The sequence below is a fragment of the Dipodomys spectabilis genome, unplaced genomic scaffold, assembly GCF_019054845.1.
Source record: "Dipodomys spectabilis isolate Male_0828 unplaced genomic scaffold, ASM1905484v1 ptg000067l, whole genome shotgun sequence".
Lineage (NCBI taxonomy): Eukaryota > Metazoa > Chordata > Mammalia > Rodentia > Heteromyidae > Dipodomys > Dipodomys spectabilis.
Window position 1 is genome coordinate 7,192,406 of NW_024870744.1, and position 19,093 is coordinate 7,211,498.

General features: G+C 57.8%; 2 protein-coding genes across 4 annotated transcripts in view; one reads left to right on the top strand and one right to left on the bottom strand.

The window, feature by feature from the left end:
• Brd3 (bromodomain containing 3) overlaps window positions 1-4,961 on the top strand; it is a 28,394-nt gene extending 23,433 nt beyond the window's left edge. For all 3 annotated transcript variants that reach the window (XM_042680931.1, XM_042680929.1, XM_042680930.1), the window contains exons 9-12: window positions 1,286-1,515; window positions 2,358-2,650; window positions 3,475-3,600; window positions 4,257-4,961. In XM_042680931.1, the coding sequence (XP_042536865.1) occupies window positions 1,286-1,515; window positions 2,358-2,650; window positions 3,475-3,600; window positions 4,257-4,372 (765 nt within the window). In that variant the 3' untranslated portion in view covers window positions 4,373-4,961. The remainder of the gene's footprint in view (window positions 1-1,285; window positions 1,516-2,357; window positions 2,651-3,474; window positions 3,601-4,256) is intronic.
• Window positions 4,962-8,670: 3,709 nt separating this feature from the next.
• Window positions 8,671-10,519, bottom strand: Brd3os (BRD3 opposite strand). The gene has a single exon (XM_042680935.1). It carries the CDS (start codon window positions 9,707-9,709, stop codon window positions 9,455-9,457), a length of 255 nt encoding a protein of 84 aa, XP_042536869.1. The 5' UTR covers window positions 9,710-10,519; the 3' UTR covers window positions 8,671-9,454.
• Window positions 10,520-19,093: the final 8,574 nt, after the last annotated feature.

Consider the following 19,093-nt stretch of genomic DNA (forward strand, 5'->3'; position numbering starts at 1 on the left):
GGGACTTGGGGAGGGGCGCTGGTGAGGGATGATGGGCTGCACACTGGCTGGCCGGGGAGACAGCAGGTGTGGTCCCTCCCCTGCCCGCCGGGGGTTGGGCGTAGCAGGTGTGGTCCCTCCCCTGCCCGCCGGGGGTTGGACGTAGCAGGTGTGGTCCCTCCCCTGCCCGCCGGGGGTTGGGCGTAGCAGGTGTGGTCCCTCCCCTGCCCGCCGGGGGTTGGACGTAGCAGGTGTGGTCCCTCCCCTGCCCGCCGGGGGTTGGGCGTAGCAGGTGTGGTCCCTCCCCTGCCCGCCGGGGGTTGGACGTAGCAGGTGTGGTCCCTCCCCTGCCCGCCGGGGGTTGGACGTAGCTGCTCAGCACCACCACTTGTCCTGGTGAGCCAGCATTCCCAGAGCCTTCTGTAAAATGCCTAGCACCCTGCCAGCTGTGGCCAGGCTCTGGGAGAATGACAACCAGCACTGAGCCACTCCACTCTGTAGTCTTTAACTGCCTTTGGGGGGTGGGGGAGGGGGATGGGCCTCGGGGGGAGAGGTTGAGTACCAAGGATCAAACTCAGGATGTTGTATTTGCTAGGCAAGCCCTGTGCGACCAAGTTAAATCCAGCTCTCTACATCTTAGTCTTGCTGTATAATACATTATCTTTTGGCAGCCAGGCATGGCAGCTCAGACCTGTAATCCTAGATAGTTGAGAGGTAGGGATCGGGTGGTCATGATTAACAGCCATCCTGAACTGGCAAAACAGTTGTTTTCAAGACTCAACCAGTGGCTAGATGTAGTGGTCTGCGCTTCTCCCTTGGTGACAAAGAGACGCACAGATAGGAAGACTTCTGTCCAGGCCAGTTTGGGAATAAAGTAAGCTCCTGTTTCAAAAAGCCTGTCACCCCAGCTATTTGGGAGGCAGAGATTAGGAGGATTATAGTTTGAGGCCAGTCTGGACCCTCCAAAAAATTAAACACGTTTGCAAGACTTCATCTCAACCAACGGCTGGATACTGTGGCATGCATCTGTCACCCCAGTGCCACAGAAGCACACGTAGAAGGATTCTGGCCCAGCCAGCTTGGGCACAAATGAGACCAGCCCAGAGCTGGACGTATGGCTTAAGTGGTAGAGCACCTGTCTGACAAGCTCACGGCCCCGAGTTCAAACCCCAGTACTATCCAAGATGAAATAAGAGCCCAGTCTTCTTTGTGGGCTGCGGTGTAGCCGGGCAGAGCCTCACCGGCATTGCCGTGCCCGCAGCGAGCTCTGCCTTGCTGATCCACTCAGCTCCTTGCTCTTCTCCAGCTGAAGGCCGTGCATGAGCAGCTGGCTGCCCTGTCTCAGGCCCCAGTGAACAAACCAAAGAAGAAGAAAGAGAAGAAGGAGAAGGAGAAGAAGAAGAAGGACAAGGACAAGGAGAAGCACAGGGCCAAGTCTGAAGAGGAGAAGAAGGCCAAGGCAGCCCCCCCTGCCAAGCAGGCACAGCAGAAGAAGGCTCCTGTCAAGAAGGCCAACAGCACCACCACAGCCAGCAGGTGGGCGCCCGCCCTCCGGGCCCCGAGTGCGGCAGGTCACCGGGCGGGAGGTCTGGGGAGACCAGGGCAGTCGGCCAGGCTGGGGAGTCATCCGCTCCTTTCCTGCCCGCAGGCTGCCCTCCATACTGGGTATCAAGGGGTTTGCACTGTTCCGCCTCCATGCTTGAGACCTTTCCCGACCCAGGCCCCCAAGCCTGCATATCGGGCCTACCTAACTTAGCTCGTGCGGTGGCTGTGTCCTGCCCCGAGGAGCCAGGAGTGGCAGAGCAGGGCCAGCAGGGAGAGATGGGTCCTCTCTCTGCCTCTCGGAGCACGCGACTGCGGTGGGCAGAGGCTGGGGCTGGGGCTGGGTGTGAAGTCTTGGGGCCCGCAGATGTCCTTTTTAAAATCAGGACAGATTGGCACCCCTGAAAAAGGCAAGTGGAGCCCGCAGAGGCCGGTGGGCCTCGGGGAGTCACTGCACCCCTTCCTCAGAGAGGGAAGTGGTCAGTCTGGCCAGGGTGGAGGCAGAGGTTCTGATTGTGAGGCGGGGTCTTCCTGGGGAGGCGGAGGTTCTGATTGTGAGGCGGGGTCTTCCTGGGGAGGCGGAGGTTCTGAGAGTGGGGCGGGGTCTTCCTGTCCAAGCAGAGGTTGTGATTGTGTAGGGGATCTTCCTGTCCAGGCAGAGGTCTGGCTATGAAGCGGGGTCTTCCTGTCCCTCGCAGGCATACTTGGAAGCTGGCCCTGCCACCTCGGGCCACCTGGAGGAGAGCCTGGGCCCGAAGAAGGGCAGCCAGGCGGCCAGGTGGGTATTACAGGGTGGGGACGCAGGGGCTTGACGCTGTTACTCTCTCGGGCCTCAGACAGCTGAAGAAAGGCGGCAAGCAGGCGTCTGCGTCCTACGATTCGGAGGAGGAGGAGGAAGGCCTGCCCATGAGCTATGACGAGAAGCGCCAGCTGAGCTTGGACATCAACCGGCTGCCGGGGGAGAAGCTGGGCCGCGTGGTGCACATCATCCAGTCCCGGGAGCCCTCGCTCAGGGACTCCAACCCTGATGAGATCGAGATCGACTTCGAGACCCTGAAGCCCACCACGCTGCGAGAGCTGGAGAGATACGTCAAGTCTTGTTTACAGAAAAAGCAGAGGAAGCCGTTCTGTAAGTTGTCTGGGACGGGACAGTGCCACTGTGGCCTATCGTCCCCGTCCGTCCCCGTCCCCCCCCCCCCCCCCCCCCCCCCCCCCCCCCGCAGCCCGGAGACACCCGTGCTCAGCTCGGGCGGGATGTGTGACTGAGCATGCCCCGCCTCACCTCACCCACCGGAGGGGGGCTGTAGAGCGCTCTTGGGTGGGTCCTGCCTGGGGAAGGCAGGCCCTGAGTGGGCCTGGGACCACATCTACCTGCACGGCTTCCTGAGGCTCAGTTAGGGTTCTCGGTCCTTTGTCCGGAGCACAGGAAAGAGGAGAGCCCCCTTTGGCCAGGGTCCAGTGTCCAGAACTTTCTAGGACGGAACCCTGACTCAGCAAGTCAGGTGCCCTGTTTGTCATCCCTCAGGTGCTAGAGTCTAGGAGGGAAGGACAGAGCCCGAGCAGCCCCTTCCAGCCCCCGCTACTAGGGCTGGCGAGCCTCACGTGGGCCCGTGCGATGCTCATGTGTGCCGGGTTCTCTCTGGAACAGGTGGCCTCCTTTCCGTGGGTGGGCGGCCGGACCGTGGATTCCATGTCTGTGGTCTCTGTGTACCTGCTGGTGGGTGGGGCTTCCTCCAGTGTGTCCCCCCCCCCCCCCCCAATTCTTGCCAAGGCTAAAGATGAGGCTGCACGTGGCCGGGGCTCAGTAGATGTGGCAGTGGTGGTTCCAGGCCATCTGTGGCTGCACCAGCTGGAGGGCAGGAGCTGGGGTATGCACCGGTGCCTAGGGCTGCCCACGGCCGCCTGGTGGCCCTGGCTCCAGGAGCGTCTCAGTGCTCATCTGTCCCTCCTTAGCCACCAGCGGGAAGAAGCAGGCAGCCAAATCAAAGGAGGAGCTAGCTCAGGAAAAGAAGAAGGAGCTGGAGAAGCGGCTGCAGGACGTCAGCGGGCAGCTGAACAGCAAGAAGCCGGCCAAGAAAGGTTCGTCGCGAGCCTGCCTATGGCCGCCACCCACAGCCACCTCCGTGCTGGCCACCATAGAGGGCAGCGGTTGGGAGGCTCGGGGCACCCACCGGCCCACTCGGGCCAGTCTGCCACCCATCAAGCTGTCCTGAGAGGAGCCTCCATTTCCTTACTGGAGATGGATGGTGCCCCCGCTATGCCCTGGTGGTTGTGGGTGAAAGCCAGAGGTCTGAGTTGCACGGGGCCTCGGTGTAAGGAAGGCAGCTTGCTTTTTCCCTGGCTATCTTAGGAGCAGGCGGTGGAGACCCAGCGGGCAGCAGGGTGTACAGGATGGTCAGCATGAGGGTCCCACAGGACCGGGTGCCTGCTAGCACCATAGGCCATGTGCCGAGGGCCTCGGGGGCAGTGTGGGCTCCAGGAGGGCCAGCGTGGTGTCTGCGGCCGCTGTGAGCACCATTTTGCAGGCCACCTCCCGGGGCCCGCCTCCGTTGAGATTGGCAGGCATTGTTAGTGTGGCCTCCCCAGCCATGTTGGCTCATCCCTGCGTGTTTCTAACCCCCTCGGGTGGAGAAGCGGGTGGACCCTGGCACAGGAGGGTGGCATGCAGCTAATGTGACACGGTGCCCTGGAGAGTGGGCAGTGAGGACCCCTTCCTTCCTCCCTGTGTCCCGCAGAGAAATCGGGCTCGGCGCCCTCGGGGGGGCCGTCGAGGCTCAGCAGCAGCAGCTCCTCGGAGTCGGCCAGCAGCAGCTCCAGCGGGTCCAGCTCTGACAGCAGTGACTCTGAGTGAACTTGGACTCGGCCAAGCTCGCAGCGTCCTCTTCTGTGGTTAATATACTACTCTTGTTCCATGGTGTGCAGGTTTCCTTTTGCTCAGTGTCAGTGTTAGATCTCTTCCAGCTGTGCTTCAGTGGGCAGAGAGCCTCCTGCGCATGCGTAGGTCAGACCTGAGAAGGGGCGCCCTGCGGGGAGTCGCTCGGAGACAGGAGCCCCACCACCTGGGACCTTGCAGAACCCCTCTTCTCTGCCCCGCCGGGTCTGTTACTTGGAAATTTTTCAAGGCTCTCTGCAGTGGGGCGGTGTGTGAGCGCTCACCAGGAGGCGCTGCGCTGTCTTTGCCATCTGGCCCTTTGCCTGATGCGGCCACCTCTCTCCGGGGGGCTGAGGACGGATGCCGGGCACCCGAGCCCCCCTCGGCCCTCTCAGCAGAGGGTTGAGGGGCTCCAGACCGCCGTGCTACGCTGTGGGGGTGGGCACCGTGGGGAGGGAGGCAGGGTGCCGGTTTTCGGCGGCCCTCCTGAGAAGAGACGAGCAGCTGCGTGCACAGCGTGCAGATTTCCAAACACTGAAACTTTTACCTCAACTTAAGAAAAAGAAAAACGATTTAAAAAAAAAAAAAGGAGACTTTTTTTGTAAGTTCAACCATTTTCTACGCAAGCCCGGTGTCCTCACCCTGCGCGCTGTGCGGCCGCGCGCCGCGCCGCTTCCCAGTCATGTATATATAAATACTTTATTTATTAACACCATTGGTCATTTTTTTAAAAAAAGACAAAACCATGAAGAAGTGCATTAAGAGAAGGGGGGGCGGCGTGTGGGGCTGGAAGGGAGCCTGGGCTGCGGCGGCGGCTCTCTGGGTTGGTTGGCCTATTTTGGTTTCTTTGGTTTTTGTGTTTTTTGGGGGGTGTATAAAACTGGGAGATTTAGGAGTGCAGACTCCTTCCAGCTGCAGCACGTTCTGATGTCTTACGTCGTCTGTTCAGTTCTTCTGTATCCACTTGCGGTCTCCTTGGACTGTTGGAAATGGCTTTAGGGAATCCCAGTTCTATCACGTAAGCTTTGTAATCGGAGAGGAAACGATGTATAGTTAAACCGAAGTCTTGATTTTTAACTTTCTATTGTAAAAAGTAATAATATACAGAGTTTAACCGAAGCTTCTGTTGGGTTTTGGTTTTGTTGAGAAGCTGAGGCTTTGGAGTGCAGGGTCTGTCTGCCACGCTCAGGGCACGGTAGCTTTCGGCCGGGAGCACAAGGCCAGCCTCAAGCTGGGCGGGCTGTCTCTGTGCGCCTGCGCTTGCCGGGGCGGAGGCGGCTGGGTGGCTCAGGAATCTTCAGTGAGCCAGAGGCGGCAGGGCGGGTGTGCTTCCGTGAGGGCCGCTGGGTGTGTACGTGGGACGCGTGTCCGTCCAGGTATCTGGCCCGCTGCGGTTCCCGCCAGCGGGAGACGGGCCCGTGGACAGCTCCCGGCCCGGGACAGTGTTGCGACAGCCCTGACACGGGCTCCAGCCACACCAGCAGCACTTCAGACGCAGCCGAGCGGATGCAGACGAGAGGAGACGGCAGGCCGCGGCGCGCGCCCACCGCTGGCGGCCTGACACCGGTCGTGCTCAGCCAGTTGGGTAAACTTTTAAGTCAGTTTTGTTTATAATAAAAAATAAGACATGGATTTTTTAAAGTTCCATTTTTTTAAATTACCCTTGTTTTTCAAAGGTATTTTCTAAGCAGATCTTGAATAGAACGTTTGAACTGTGACCTTAGGAACTGCCGGTGGAGCCTGAGCGGTCTTCACCACGCCAGCAGGCCCGCGGCGCCGTGTGTGTCACAGGTGCCGGCCCCGCCCTCGTGCCGGGCTGCCAGGCAGCCCAGGGGCCCTGCGCGAGCGGGGGGGGGGGGCGGGGAAGGGTCTGGGGTTCCTGCTGTCATTCATTGGTGCTGTAACCTTTTAAGGCTTTCTGTCCAGACTTTAGGCTGTTTCCCCTCTGTGTTGAGGGCCAGTGGCCCTTCAGCCTCTGGGGTCCCACGTGGCTGCGGGGAACCGCTGTGTGCGTCCCCTGATGGGAAAGGCTGCCGGGCACGCACGGGGCGGCTCTGCACAGGCTTCCCTAAGCCAGGGGGAGGGCAGGGTCAGGTGTGACCACTCGGTGCCCTGGGGGCCCAGGGCGGCTTCAGAGTCAGTGGGTCCCGAGACCTCTCTTCAGCGTGTTCCGTTTGTCCATCTTGGTTTGCCTTCTTCTGCAGCCGTCACCCCGTTTGCACTCATCTGGGAAAAAAATAGCCACATCGCTGTTCCGAATGCCGGCCGGCCTAACACTTCCAGGAAGATTTTTGTTTTTATATTTAAAATGTTACTTTTCTGTATGACATGCATGCAAGTTGACCGTACCTTTTCTTAAGCTTTTTAGTGCCGTTTCTAGTAGATTCCTGTAAATGTCAGTTACTGAAAATGAGTCCAATGTAAGTAGTTTTAGCTTGTTTTTTGCAATGCCAGCCTCAACACCACAGAGTAAAAACGGTAGAAAGTACTCTTTGATGTTTCTGGTAATCATGGACCCTTCTCCTGGGGTATTTGTTTTGTTTTCATAATAAAAAGGAAAAAGAAAAAGGTCATGTGTGCTGTCCTAGCGTCCCACGACGCTGTGTCTGCATGCGTCCTGGCCGCCTGTGGTACCCAGAGCTGGGCCGTGGCCCGAGGCCTCTGCGGGGCCAACCCCGTGCTCTGCTGTGCCCCCAGCATGGTCCCCTCTCCTCCCAGCCATACTGCAGTCTGTACAGGTGATTTCTGTGACAGGCGTCCATTCGGCCCACATGGAAACCACAGCATGGCGGCGTCATGCTGCTGAGGTTCACCGAGCCATGAGCGGGCCCCAGAAGCAACCATTGCTCAGTGAAGAAGGACCTGAGGCCATGGCTGCGGTCCTGGGCTGTGGAGCAGGTTCCCGCCAGGCCTCGCCCAAGCCTAAGGGCATGTCCATCACCCGGACTAGGTCAGGTGAAAGCTTGTCACTCCTGTTAACTCTGACCCTGTCCACCCTGACCATCCCCCACGGGACACCCGTTCACCTCGGCCAGATGGCCTCTTCCTGCCCCCTAAGCAGCTTAGTGTCCTCTAAGTGATGGACTGGCCAGTTTGCCACCCATTTCCATGAGACCAGCTAAGTGAGCACTCACCAGTGTGACTTGTCACCCGGGCCCCACGCCTGTGGCAGTGCTGTACCTGCAGTCTCGGGGGTCTGAGCCGTGGTGCACAGGCACTGCGGATGGCCGCAGCTCACTGCATGCTAAGCAGGACACACTGAAAAGATGCTGATACAAACTACTTAGTGGCTTTGGGGCAATCCCCCAGTGATGCCAGGCCCCGGGCAAGGCCAGTCACTGCAGGCAGGCATTGCACTTGGCACTAGCTTAGGTCCCCCAGGTCACAAGGGCTGGACCCAGCATTTGGGCAATGCAGCATGATCCAGTAGATCCACTGCTAGCATGTCTGCTGGAGAATTTACACATGCAGTGAGCAGATGTGGTCAAGATGGCTGTGTGTGTGGCTGAAAGCTGGACTGTTTCTATTAGGTGGGGCTGGCGCCAGAGGTCTAATACAAAGGGTAATACTTTGTGTTGCTGAGAATGATGCACAGGTCACATCCTTGCAATCACACGTGGAGTTTTTGTTTTGTGCCAGTGCTGGCCTTGAACTCAGGGCCTTATACTCACAAGACAAAGCTGGTACTCTAAAATTTGAGCCATACATTCCAGCCTTTTGATAGTTACATGGAAGTAAGACTAGCTTGAAACCTTGATCCTCAGATCTCAGCCTCCTGAGTAGCTAGGATCATGGGGTGAGCCACCAGCCACACATAGCCACATGGTTTTTATGCATACTAGCAACACCTGACAGAGACTGGCTTAAGGGAGAGAGCACTTTGCTTTTGCTTAGTTTTTTTTTTTTTTGCTTAGTTCTGTGTTGGGACTCTTTAGTAATCATTAGAATTACAGTTATTTAAAAAAAAACAAACAGGTGCTGGTAGCTCATGTCTGTAATCTTAGCCACTCAGGAGGCTGAGACCTGAGGATCATGGTTCAAAGCCAACCCAGGTAGGAAAGTCTGTGAGACTCTAATCTCCATTAAACCACCAGAGAACAGGAAGTGGTGCTGTGGCTCAAGTGGTAGAGCACTCACCTTGAGCTGAAGAGCTGAGGGACAGTGCCCAGGCCCTGTGTTCAAGCCCCACAACCGACAAAAAGGAAGAAAAAAAAAAAAGCCAGGTAAGATGTGTATAAAGACAGCAAACAAAAGGAAGACTCCTAAAGGATGTTTATTTAGAAAAGGAAGGTTTGTGTTGACGTCTGTGTGTCCACATGGTCCTAAGTACAGCAGAGGCTGACGAAAATAGGCCACAATACAGGGCGGCTGGGGTGGGGGTGGAGGGTAGCTACAGCCTCAGTGAGGTGCTAGTGTGCTCTGCCTTCCACTGGAGACCCTTCCTTCTCAGACACCTGATGATGAACTTTGCAATCACTGTGGGCAACTCACGTGGAGCTTAAAAGCTAGGGGCTTCCCTAAGGCATTTACAGAGCATTTGCTTGTAAGCCCAGTGTTTGAGGCTGGTGTGGAATGCAGTGCATATGTACAGGCTGCACAGGTAATGGGAGGAACACAGGTTGGGCAGAGCACCTGCTGAGATGCCCCTCTCTCACCCCCACAGCCCTGCACGTCTGGATCTGAGGTCACACGTGAAGGACATCCAACCTATTCTTAACCAGGCAGGACTTCACCAGAAGCGCCCTGCAACATCTTGGGAAGGTGGTTCCTGTAGGGCAGGGCGCTCTTGCTGGGAAGCATGAGTGGAGCTGGGGGGCTGTGCTAGGCCCGGGCACTGCCAGGCAGCACCTGGAGGAGGGCAGTGCGTGGGTGACGGCTAGAGAGGGACCCCCAGCTGGAGTCTGCGAGCCAACTGTGCTAGTGTGGTGTTGAAGGACCCAAGAGGCCTCTGGGACGCCTCCATCTCCAGTCCTCGCTCTGGATCTCCAGCAGGGAGCAGAAGCCAGAAAGCTGAACGGAGGGAACTCGGGCTTGGTGCTGGCACAGGTTTCCACGCTGGAATTACATAACTGTGCAAAACTTGGACTGGCCCGTGTCCCTGGAAACCTCAAGCTTGTTTCTGTCTCGGACTAAGATGGCCTCGTTTCCGTACTGCGAGTACCACATGCTGCGGCTCCTGCTCAGGTACGTCCCCGGAGGCACCGATTCCAGCATCCGCTGCTGCTGTTGCCAGATGAGCAGGGAGGCGTCCCTGTACCGCAGGCGGGCGAAGCCTTCCGACAGGGCCTTCTCTGCCAGTGGGACTCGGCCACTCATCCCCCCACCTGGTTTCCTGCACACCCCGTTACTGTCTCCAGCTGTCTTGGACTATGTTAACTGATGATTGACAATTTTTCCAGCAAGGCGTCCTGCGGAACTTAATGACAGAAGTGAGGACAAGGGACCACAGACCATATGCAGACAGCGTCCTCGGGAGGGCTGCGGGGCAGACCACATGGAAACATGCTTAGGAGCTTCCCGAAGCCCCTGCAGAGCTATTCAGCCCGCCAGCCAGTCACTGTGGGGCTGTGACCGCAGCCTGGGAAGGCATGGCTCTGTGGTGGTGACAGGGCCTCCCTCCTGCAGCTGCTGGGAGGCCTGTCAGGCGTCCAGTGATTGACAGCCAGGTTCTCCGAGCTTGAAGAGAGTCCCCAGCGTCCAGACAGAAGCAGAAGGAAGCCGTGTGCAGCCTGGCGCTGACCTGTCCACTCAGGACAGCAGCTGCTTTGGGACAAGGCCCCCACACACATGGAGGATCTGGGCCAGCCCTGGTCAGTTTCCTCCTGGCCAGGCTTCTGGACTGGGCTGCGGGGAGAGAGCCGCAGTCAGGTGGCTGGCAGCAGGGGCACCTCGCTTTGGGTCAGAGGCTCTCCGGGGTACCGCAGCCTCGGCTTGGCTCAGTTAGGTGTGCACACGATCCCAGGTTTCCAGCCATCGACTGAGGGTGCTGGGGACTTGGGGGACCCAAATCTCCGCATGTAAAGCAAGAGGCAGGGCGGCTGGGAGGGTAAAGCTCACCCCGGGGGGCGCAGGCGCGCCGCGGGCCTGGGCCGCAGTGCCGGGTCCTCGCCCTCAGCGCCCCGCACTCCCCACGCCCGGTACTCACCCCGCAGCGCCTCCCGGCTCCAGCATCAGACACCGCTGGGCCCAAGAGCGACGAAAATGACGTCAGCTGAAAGCGGGCGCGGCCCGGCCCCGCCGCGGGCCTCCGGCCGGCGCCTCCACCCGCGTGCAGTGGCCGGTGCGCGGCGCCCTCGCCGCCCCGCGCCCCGCGCCCGCCTCCCGCGCGGCCCCCTCGCCGCCCCGCGCCCGCCTCCCGCGCGGCCCCCTCGCCGCCCCGCGCCCGCCTCCCGCGCCCGCCTCCCGCGCCCGCCTCCCGCGCCCGCCTCCCGCGCCCGCCTCCCGCGCCCGCCTCCCGCGCCCGCCTCCCGCGCCCCGCCTCCCGCGCGGCCCCCTCGCCGCCCCGCGCCCCGCGCCCGCCTCCCGCGCGGCCCCCTCGCCGCCCCGCGCCCCGCGCCCGCCTCCCGCGCGGCCCCCGCGCCGCCCCGCGCCCCGCGCCCGCCTCCCGCGCGGCCCCCTCGCCGCCCCGCGCCCCGCGCCCGCCTCCCGCGCGGCCCCCGCGCCGCCCCGCGCCCCGCGCCCGCCTCCCGCGCGGCCGCCCCGCGCCCCGCTCACCGCGCGACGACCTCGGGGCCGCCCTGGGCTGCGCGTTGCGCCTGGGCCAGCGGGGCGCAGAGGCCGCGGGGCCTGGTCTCCATGGCAGCGCCGCAGGCGTGGCAAGCGGAGCCCGAGTAACTGGAATCGTCGATCTCCTGAGGGGCGGGGCCGGACTGACTCCGGAGGAGCGGGTAGAGGAGGCCGGGAGGACGAGGGGCGGGGTTGGAACGGGGCGAAGGATCTGGAGAGGAGTCGGGAGGAGGAGGAGCTGAGAGGAGGAGGAGGAGCTGAGAGGAGGAGGAGGAGCTGAGAGGAGGAGGAGGAGCTGAGAGAAGGAGGAGGAGGAGCAGGAGAGGAAGAGGAGCCAGAGAAGAGGAGGAGGAGCTGAGAGGAGGAGGAGGAGCTGAGAGGAGGAGGAGGAGCTGAGAGGAGGAGGAGGAGCTGAGAGGAGGAGGAGGAGCTGAGAGGAGGAGGAGGAGGAGCAGGAGAGGAAGAGGCGCCAGAGAAGAGGAGGAGGAGCGGGAGAGGAGGAGGAGGAGCTGAGAGGAGGAGGAGGAGCTGAGAGGAGGAGGAGGAGCTGAGAGAAGGAGGAGGAGGAGCAGGAGAGGAAGAGGCGCCAGAGAAGAGGAGGAGGAGCGGGAGATGAGGAGGAGGAGCTGAGAGGAGGAGGAGGAGCTGAGAGGAGGAGGAGGAGCTGAGAGAAGGAGGAGGAGGAGCAGGAGAGGAAGAGGAGCCAGAGAAGAGGAGGAGGAGCGGGAGAGGAGGAGGAGGAGCTGAGAGGAGGAGGAGGAGCCAAGGGAGGAGGAGGAGCTGAGAGAAGGAGGAGGAGGAGCAGGAGAGGAAGAGGAGCCAGAGAAGAGGAGGAGGAGCTGAGAGGAGGAGGAGGAGCTGAGAGGAGGAGGAGGAGCTGAGAGGAGGAGGAGGAGCTGAGAGAAGGAGGAGGAGGAGCAGGAGAGGAAGAGGCGCCAGAGAAGAGGAGGAGGAGCGGGAGAGGAGGAGGAGGAGCTGAGAGGAGGAGGAGGAGCTGAGAGGAGGAGGAGGAGCTGAGAGAAGGAGGAGGAGGAGCAGGAGAGGAAGAGGCGCCAGAGAAGAGGAGGAGGAGCGGGAGAGGAGGAGGAGGAGCCAAGGGAGGAGGAGGAGCTGAGAGGAGGAGGAGGAGCCGGAGAGGAGGAGGAGGAGCAGAGAGGAGGAGGAGGAGCCAAGGGAGGAGAAGCGGAGACGGGAGAAGGAACCGAGGAGGAGGAGCCGGGAGGGGGCGGAGCCGGGAGGGGGCGGAGCCGGGGCCCGAGGCCCCCGGGCCCTACCCCGGGCCGTCCCTGGCGGTCACCGGGCTGCAGGCGCCTTTTCTCGGGCCGAGCCGCTTGCAGTTGCCCCCTCTCCCCTAAGAACGGGAGGCGGCGCCCGCTGGTCGGCGGCTCGTCCGAGCGGCCGGAACGGGACGCGCCTCCCGCTTCCCGCACCCACCTCCCCGCGACCTCAGAGCCGCCCCTCGGCACCCGCCCCGTCGGCGGGAGGTGCAGACTAGCACTACCTCAAAGTCGGCGTGTCCATCACGGTGCTAGTCAGAATGCTCAGAAGCAAACGCAATGGAATCATCTGTCAGTGCGTGAGTGGGTGCGGAATGGAGTAAGTGTGCTCACACACACACACACACACACACACACACACACAGATTATTCTGCCTTAAAAAGAAAGAAATTAGCCAGGTGCCGGTGGCTCACGCCTGTCATCCTAGCTACTCAGGAGGCTGAGATCTGAGGATCACGGTTCAAAGCCAGCTGGGGCAGGAAAGTCCGTGAGACTCTTATCTCCAATAAACTACTAGAAAACTGGAAGTGGCGCTGTGGCTCAAGTGGTAGAGCGCTCACCTTGAGCTGAAGAGCTGAGGGACAGCACCCAGGCCCAGAGTTCAAGCCCAAGACCGACAAAAAAAAAAAAAAAAGCGTCTCAGATCCTCAGATCTCAGCCTCCTGAGTAGCTAGGATGACTTGCATGAGCCACCGGTGCCTGGCCATGAGAGTCTTATCTCCAATAAACTACTCAGAAAACAGGAAGTCGTGCTGTGGCTCAAGTGGTAGAGCACTCACCTTGAGCTGAAGAGCTGAGGGACAGTGTCCAGGCCAATTCAGGCTCCATGACAGACCAAAAAAGAAAGGAAGGAAGGAAGGAAGGAAGGAAGGAAGGGAGGGAAAAAGAAAGCAATTGAGTTAAGAATTGGTGGCTCATGCCCATAGACCTAACTCCTCAGGAGGCTGAGATCTAAGGATCACAGTTTGAAGCCAGCCCAGGCAGAGAAATCCATGAGACTCTTATCTCCAGTTAAATACCAAAAAGGCCAAAGTGGTAGTGTGGTGAAAGCGTGAAGCCCTGAGTTCAAGCACAAAAAAGAAGAAAAAAGAAATGTGGAAGGTTAAAATCTAAAATGGCAAGCATTTGTCTCAGATGCAGAAATGGATGGTCTTGTTCCCTCCCCGTCTGCAGGCACCCTGCCCCCCTCCTCCCTCCCTCTCCCCCTCCTCGCTGGCAGGCGCTGGTCACACATTTCCATTTCCACAGTTCCGGTGAACCCTTTCCTCCAACCACTCAGAGGCGGCTGAGCCACCGCAGCCCCTAGCACCTCTGGTCACTCAGGTATCAGGTCTCTTGGCCTTGAGAGAAGCCTGTAGTCATGGCTGCCCCTGCAGGGCCCCCTGCCGTCAGCCATGGGTTCTCATCCCTCAGTAGCCTGGGGAAGTTTGCTTCCTTAGACAGATGGTGGGGGGAGATGGGTCCCTGGGCGTTGGAGCCAGCAGCCTGGGCTTGGCCTGGAGGAGAGGTGGGGGGCAGGGGGTGCTCCTCTCCCCCTGGATTCCGTGGCAGGCAGTGAGGGGTGCACTGTGGGTGTGAGGAGGACAGTGGTGACCACTGTGTCCCACACCGCGCAGCACAGGTGTGGGTGGGACCTCCCACCTGCATCTTGGACGGGAGTGAGGTGGCTGCTCTTCTCATCATTGTTCCTCCTAGAGCCGCTCTAGGCCTGTGCATGGGGCACCCCTCCTGGGGAGGGGTCCTCCAGAGGGGTTCCAATTCTCAGGAGGCCATGCCTTTGGGCCTTTCCTGACCCAATCACTCTTCCAGAGGGGTTTGGGCTGGGACCCCTAATGAGTAGGAGCTGCAGTTACTTTTCTCATTTCCCCAGGCCACTCAGATGCAAGGCCAGCGCTGGCAGCCCACATTGTCCTGATAGCTCCTTCCTGACTCTGACAATCCTGGCCCACCTCCCTGTCATCCCGTATCTCCCTACGCCTCATACTGGGTGTGTGCTTGGGAGCATTTTCTAGCTGGGTGAGTGGGGGTGGTGATAGCTCACCTGTGGGTGGGCGGGGCAGATAGGTGTTTGGTGAGTAGATGCATGGACTAGCAGATGCGTGAGTGATGGATGGGGGAATGGATGCGTGGGTAGATGGGTGGATGGGTGAGTGGAGAGAGGGATGGGTGGGTGGATGGTTGGGTGGATGAGTGGATGGAGGGACAATGGGTGAGTGGATAGATGGGTAGTGGGTGGGTGGGTGAGTGGATGGGTAGGTGGCTAGGTACATGGGTGGAGGATTGGTGTGTGGACAGGTTGGTTGCAGGGAGCGAAGGTGGGAGGGCAGAGGAATGAGTTCACGCTGCGCACTGTGTACTTGTGCAGGGAAGACGGCCTGGCAGACGTCACAGGATCAGGACCAAGGAGGCTGGGAAATTGCTTCTTCAGGAGGTGATGTCTGAACTAAGGAGGTATCTCCTTGGTGAACCAGACTTGGGGATCTTCCCCTCAGTCTGATTCATTTAAAAGTTAACATGGCATTCCATTTTTGGCAAACTTTTAAGTATATTTGAAACAGCTTGGGTACGAGAATCTATACTTTTTCAACTGAATTCTATGAAAGCTAAATATAGCTCAGATGCTTCTGATGGGAATTTATGGTTCAGAAGGAAAAATGTTGTCAGTGTAAAATGCACACCACACCCCTGAGACATGAGAAGAGCGTGCAGAATGTCTCTTTAATGAGGCTTCTGGTTGATTTCTGGTAGTATTTCCAACAGTGGATGAATCAAGCATGTTATTATCCACTCATAATCAATTATTAGTGATGAAAAGGAAGTAGAGTAGCCTGGCATTGTCACTTATGCCTGTAATCCCAGCCACTCAGGAGGCTGAGGTCTGAGGATCAAAGGCTGAAGCCAGCCCAGGCAGCAAAGTCTATGAGACCCTTACCTCCACAGAACAGCCAAAAACTGGAAGTTAGAGGTATGGCTGAAGTAGTAGAGTGCCAGCCTTGAGGGAATAAAAGATAATGTTCAGGCTGAGTTCAAGCTCCAGGACTCCTCCCCCCTCCAAAAAAAACTAGCAATAAAAAGTATATTGTACCTTTCCAAATGCAGTGTAGAAAGCCTGCTGTGGCTCATGCCTATAATCGTAGCTACTCAGGAGGCTGAGATCTCAGGATCGAAGTTCAGAGCCATATGAAATGCATCAAAACATCTTCAATTAACCATCAAGAAGCTGGAAGTGCAAGTAAAGCTCAAGTGGTAGTACCAGCTTGTGGCAAAAAAGCTAAGGGATAGACCCTGAGTTCAAGCCCCAACACCGGTGTGAACACTCACACACAAACACACACACACACACCACACGCAATTATCCAGTTATTCATCTTCTGATTCCACACTGGGCCAGATGGTCTTTTTCCACACCTGTAACTTACTGAGAATTGTGCCAGCTGAGGCATGCCCATGGCTCTAATGGTGGACTGCAATGGTGTGGTTTAGATGCGAGCAGAGTTCCTGCGCCCAGCCATGTTGGGAGGGGTCGACCACTCACTTCCCTCCTGTGAGTGTGGAGTGGATGGCAGGGCAGGGCTGGGGGAGGACTGGTGGGTGTCAAAATGGACAGTAGGATGGTTTGAAGGATGGGTGGAGATGTGGGAGGAGAGGAGGGTCAGATGGCTGGGTGGACAGAGGGATGATGGGTTGAGGATAGACAGAAGGAAGTGGAAGGGACTGGTGGAAGAAGGAGTGGATGGGTAGAGGGAGGGAGCAGTTGAGGGATGTAGGAAGATGTGGTAGAGGGTTGAGTGAGGAGTGGGGGCTCTCAAGGGTATCCTTCCCCCGTTTTGTGTGCTGGTACTGGGCTTGAACTCACAACCAGGATACTCTTCTTAGTTTTTTTTCCCCTTAAGACTGGTATTCTTGGGGCTGGGAAGGTGGCTTAGTGGTGGAGTGCTTGCCTTACATGCATGAGGCCCTGGGTTCGATTCCTCAGCACCACATAAGCAGAAAAAGCCGGAAGTGGGGCTGACGCTCAAGTGGTAGAGTGCTAGCCTTCAGCTGAAGACCTGAGGGACAGTGCCCAGGCCCAGCTTTCAGGCCCCACAACCGACCCAAAAAAAAAAAAAAAAAAAGACTGGTATTCTAATGGTATATATTTACACACCAGAGGGAAAATAGGACACAGAACTAGAGGGAATCAGGGAAGACCATACAACAGTGGGAGCTATGAGCTGCACTGGACATTGATCAAAACAAACTAAGCAACTCACTGGCAGCGATGGAAGGGAGGGAAGGAGTGGGAAAGAGGGAAGAGCTGACACTATGCAAAAGGAGAGGACTGTGCATATCACCCCATGTGGAAGACATCACTGTATTGTCACAGCTCATAGAAGTCATACACTTTCTAGACCATGATAGACAATTTGCCCCACAAAGGTTAGAATGTGTTTGTGACTTTAACTAAGCATCACTATCCCACAATACTGTGAAATTTGTGTAACTATGTAATCACTTAAACACAATTATTTGCAAAAAAAAAAAAAAGACTGGCAGTATACTACTTGAGGCACACCTCCACTTCTGACGCTGTGTGTATGTGTGTGTGTGTGTGTGTGTGTTTCTGTTAGTGTGGGGCTTGAACTCAGAGCCTGGGTGCTGTCCCTGAGTTGCTTAAAGTTAGCGCTCTACCACTTTGAGCCACAGCTCTAGTTCCAGTTTTTAAGTGATTAATTGGAGATAAGTCTCACAGGGGCTTTTCTGCCTAGTCTTGCTTTGAACCACGATCCTCACATCTCAGCCTCTTGAGTAGCTAGGATTATAGGTGTGAGCCAACTGGCACCTGTATCTAGCATTAAAAAATGTTATTATAATGGCAATGTACAGAGTTTAGTTATATAAGTCAGCTAAAGAATACATTTCTATTTGGACAATGTCACCCCTTCACTCACTCCCCCCAGTTTTTCTCTTCCATCCCCATCCGTATGTTGTATACTTCATTTTCAACATAGTGTCTAGTGAGTACACTGCTGCATTTGCTCACTCTTTGTCTCTTGGATGTTTTTGCTGCTTAATTGGCAATAAGAGTCTTATAGATTTTCCTTCCCTAGGCTGGCTTTGGACTGAGATCTGAACCTTACGTCTCAGCCTCTTGAGTAGCTGGGATTACAAGTGTGAGTCACCAGCTCCTGGCTTCAAGTATGTTTTGATGAGAAGTCGAGAGTCTCAGTATTTGTCTGGGGGGTGTAGACAGAGTGTGCCTTCTCCGGCTGTGTGGTTCTGAGGGGGTATAGGGGGAAAGGAGGAGTTTTGGTTGATTTGTTTAGAAAGCTCCCAGAGCCTAAGTGGGTACTCGTGGATCATGCCTGGAATCTCCAAGGAACCAGGAAAAAGCAGGAAATGGAGCTGTGGTTCAAGTGGTAAAGTGCCAATCCTGAGTGACAAAGTGAAGGGGCAGAGCTCAGGCCCTGAGTTCAGACCCCAGTACTGGCATGTGCATGTGCGCACACACACAACCAACATCCAGAGTTCTTCCACATGGGGTTCATGTATGAGACACGTCACTGCAGAGGGACACGTGTTCCTGTCTAGAAACTGGCCCCTGGGGCTCTGCCGCAGTGAGGACTCTGACCACGTAGAATGGGGTGGGGTGTGTGCTCATAGTTCCTTGTGCTGCCACCCCAAAACCTATGCTACTTGCCTAGAGGTGGGGGCTCTGGAGATGGGGTCACAAAGGGGCCTTAGCTGAGGAAAAGGCTCATCATCCTGCCTTTCTATCTGTGGTTCTGGGGATGGCACTCGGCCTCATGTGCCCCCTGGCGGCACCCCATGTCTGCTCTAAGTCCCTGCAGCCTGGGCCTGTGCACACAGCAGACATTTGGAACCGAGTTTCTGCCAGGTTTTCATTTATTTCCCTGTGTCTTGCCTGTAGAGATTCCCACAGATGGAGAAACATGTGGCCAATGATGTCCTCCTGTCCACATCAGAGCTCGAGGCTCAGGCTCATATGCAACCCAGCAGCAAGGCCAGGTGTGTGTGTGTGTGTGTGTGTGGCTCAGGCTCATATGCAACCCAGCAGCAAGGCCATGTGTGTGTGTGTGTGTGTATGTGTGTGTGTGTGTCCGTGTGTGTGTGTGTGTGTGTATGTGTGTGTGTGTGTGTGTGTGTGTGTCCGTCCGTCGTTGGGTGGCCAGGTGGTTACCGACCGCCAGGGGGCAGCAGACGAGCGTACATCGTTGGCAGCAGGAGCCTCCGTCCCGCAGCTGCAGCTCTGGTCTTGGTTGGTTCCCGGCCCAGGCAGGAAGGCCAAGGGCAGGAGGACAGAGGCCCCTTTCCTGCTGGAAAGAGACACAGACAGACACATGCACAAGTGAATGCGGCAGTCTCTGCGGGCATCTCAGGTGAAGGGCTGCCCTGTGATGCTAGCCCACGCTTCAAGGTAGTCCTTTGGTGTGGAGAGGGGGTGAGAGCGGGGCTCTGCAGAGGCCCGAGGAGAGGCTGGGGGGGTCCACCGGAGTCAGCTCGCCCCACTGCACCTCTCTGGGACAGCGCAGCCCTCTCCTGGAGGCCGGCTCCCTTCCTCTGCCTGCTCACAAAAGCTCCCTGGCCATTTCCTCAGACAGAAGCCTATGCTATGCAGGAGCTGCTGGCTCACGGGTCCTGCGCTCACCGGTCCTGCGCTCACCTGTCCTGCGCTCACGGGTCCTGGGCTCACGG

Bases quoted from the DNA above. Each gene is read 5' to 3' on its own strand.
- Brd3os (XM_042680935.1), bottom strand. From the start codon at position 9,709: ATGAGTGGCCGAGTCCCACTGGCAGAGAAGGCCCTGTCGGAAGGCTTC.